At 64.2% G+C, this 2,500-nt stretch overlaps 1 protein-coding gene across 1 annotated transcript in view; it reads left to right on the top strand.

The window, feature by feature from the left end:
- CARD10 (caspase recruitment domain family member 10) overlaps positions 1 to 2,500 on the top strand; it is a 30,861-nt gene that overhangs the window by 25,111 nt on the left and 3,250 nt on the right. Inside the window, exons 17-20 of the mRNA XM_006166230.2 lie at positions 1,196 to 1,354; positions 1,441 to 1,556; positions 1,982 to 2,094; positions 2,315 to 2,487. Of these exons, the coding sequence (XP_006166292.1) occupies positions 1,196 to 1,354; positions 1,441 to 1,556; positions 1,982 to 2,094; positions 2,315 to 2,487 (561 nt within the window). The remainder of the gene's footprint in view (positions 1 to 1,195; positions 1,355 to 1,440; positions 1,557 to 1,981; positions 2,095 to 2,314; positions 2,488 to 2,500) is intronic.

Genomic DNA, 2,500 nt, shown 5'->3' with positions numbered 1-2,500 from the left:
ACATCTGGAGTCTTTTGCTTGGGGGTCCTTTGACCTGGAAGCCTATTGTAAGAGTTCCAGCAGGGGCAGCGCCCTTGTCGGGCCTGGTGGGAGGTTAGATTGCCAGGTTGAGGGGTGCCCTGCAGGAAGGTGCAGGCAGGTGTGACCGTGATGGTGGGTTTGGGGTCACACCCAGCATGGCCTGCCATTGTCTTTTTCGGAGGGTGGGTAGCCGTGCTTCTGCCTGTGCGTCTATGCAGCAGCAGATGCCCAGCGCAGCCCAGAACAGCCCCACCAGGCAGGGGCGGGCAGCCAGCCCCTAGGCCCACGAAGCAAGCCCCCTGAAGCCAACGAGAGGAGCACAGGTGGGGACACCGAGGCCCAGGGAGCACAAGGACCTCATATCCATATGTGAGAAACTCTAGGGTGTCTTCCAGTGCAGCAGGTGCACGAGGACCCCAGAGGGGGTTTCTGAAGAAAGCCGGGTGAGACCTTAGGGAGAAAGGACTGGGAGACCCCAAATGAGGAAACGGCCATTCTCGGCTGCAAAGGGGCAGGCTTCCTGGAAGAGAGAGTATTTGAACCTGGGCCTTCACAGATGGAGAGGAGTCGGTCTAGGCAGAAGTGTGGCATTTGCAGAGGTGTGGTTGTGTGCGGTGTGCTGGAGGGCGTGGGCACTGAGCGCCAGACCCCTGCCCTCGTGACACGCCTAGCAGAGGGGGCAGACGATCAGACCACATGCGTGACCATGAGTGTGAAGCGTGAGGTGTGCGAGGAGGTTAACTGGGGGTGGAGGGTAGAGGTCTCAGGGGTCCTGCCTGTCTGGGACCAGGAGGTGTGACCTGGGCTAGAAGGGACAGGTGGGCTGCGTCACCTGCGTGGAGCATGGAGGATGTGGCCTTTTCCTGAGAATCCAGGATGTCCTGGTGTGTTGGAGGCGAGGAGCTGCTTGAGCTGACGTGTTTCAAGCCTCTCTGTGCTGAGTGGAGAATGACCTGTAGGGGGCAGGGGTGAGGCAGAGGATCAGGGAGGAGCCCATGGCAGGGTCCAGGGGGCAGCCTTGTAGTGGGAGGTTTGGGGAACAGCAGCAGGACTCAGGAAGGAAGGATGGGCTAGGGGAGGTGGCGCTGCTGTGAGTCAGCAGGGCTGGCTGCCCAGGAGAGAAGGGCTGCGCCCCTACCTCACCCTCCTCCTCCCGCACCCCTCCCTGCTGCAGAGCCAGAGCGGAGCCTCAGACCCTACAGCCTGGTGCGGCCCCTGCTGGTGTCCGCCCTGCGGCCCGTGGTGCTGCTGCCTGAGTGCCTGGCGCCCCGGCTCATCCGCAACTTGCTGGACCTTCCCAGCTCCCGGCTGGACTTCCAAGTGTGCCCAGCGGGTGAGCCTGTTTGCCTGGAGACAGGGCCGGGTGGTGCCCAGGGCAGCCCGCCCACCGCCCCTTCGTTTCTCTCTCTCCTTTTGCAGAAAGCCTCTCTGGGGAGGAACAGTGTGCCCCCTCAGCACCTGGGGCCCCCAAGGCTCGGCCTGCCACCCCTGGGCTGGGCAGCAGGATCCGAACCATCCAGGAGTCCGTTGGGAAGGTAGGTGCTGTGGGCGGGGCTAGAGGTGACCCCAGGCAAGTCCTCTCTGCCCTGTGGTCCCCATTCTCCTCACCTGCGACATGGGTTGGCTGGGGAGCTGCCCTTGGGGGTCACCCTCGAGCTTCCAGGCTGCTCTGACTTACCTGTGCATCCTCATCCTTAGGCGCACCTCTGTCTTGGGAACTGCTGGGGTGCACGGCTGTGGGCGGTGGGCGGGGTGTGGCTAGCTTCATCCTGCAGATGGGGGGCTGAGGTCCAGGCCGCTCCGTGAGCCCAGGTCTCCTGCCTGCCCTTCCAGGCTTTCTGGCTGCCTGGGCCCCTCCGGGTGGGGAGGCAGGGCTTGCATGGGTGGGAGGGAGTCTGGGCAGAGCGCGAGGGTCAGAGTCCCTGGGCCGGGATTAAAGTGTAGCCTCTGTCCCGAGAAGAAGCACTGCCTGTTGGAACTGGGCGTGCGGGGCGTGCGGGAGCTGGTCCACAATGAGATCTACCCCATCGTCATCCACGTGGAGGTGACCGAAAAGAATGTGCGGGAAGTCAGGTGAGTGGGCGGGGCCGCGGGCAGGGCACGGCGGGCCGAGAGCTGCTGCTTCTGTGGCTGTCTCTCCCTCTCCGACTGTCTCTCCCTCTGTCTCTGCACCTCTCGTTTGCCATCTTTCTGTTTGGCCCTCTTTCTCTGCCTCTCCTCTGTCGGGGCCCTCTCCCTGTCTGTCTGTCTGGGTCTCCCTCTCTAACCGCTGCCCACTCTCCTCTCTTGCCAGGGGCCTGCTGGGTCGCCCGGGCTGGCGGGACTCGGAGCTGCTGCGGCAGTGCCGTGGCTCAGAGCAGGCGCTCTGGGGGCTCCCCTGCTCCTGGGTGCAGGTGCCGGCCCACGAATGGGGACATGCCGAGGAGCTGGCCAAGGTGGTGCGTGGTCGCATCCTGCAGGAGCAGGCCCGCCCCGTGGG

This window comes from Tupaia chinensis, unplaced genomic scaffold (assembly GCF_000334495.1).
Source record: "Tupaia chinensis unplaced genomic scaffold, TupChi_1.0 Scaffold144197_1, whole genome shotgun sequence".
NCBI classification, from domain to species: Eukaryota; Metazoa; Chordata; class Mammalia; order Scandentia; family Tupaiidae; genus Tupaia; species Tupaia belangeri.
The sequence above is the reverse complement of the archived record's forward strand: the minus strand, read 5'-3'. Positions and strand labels throughout refer to the sequence as shown.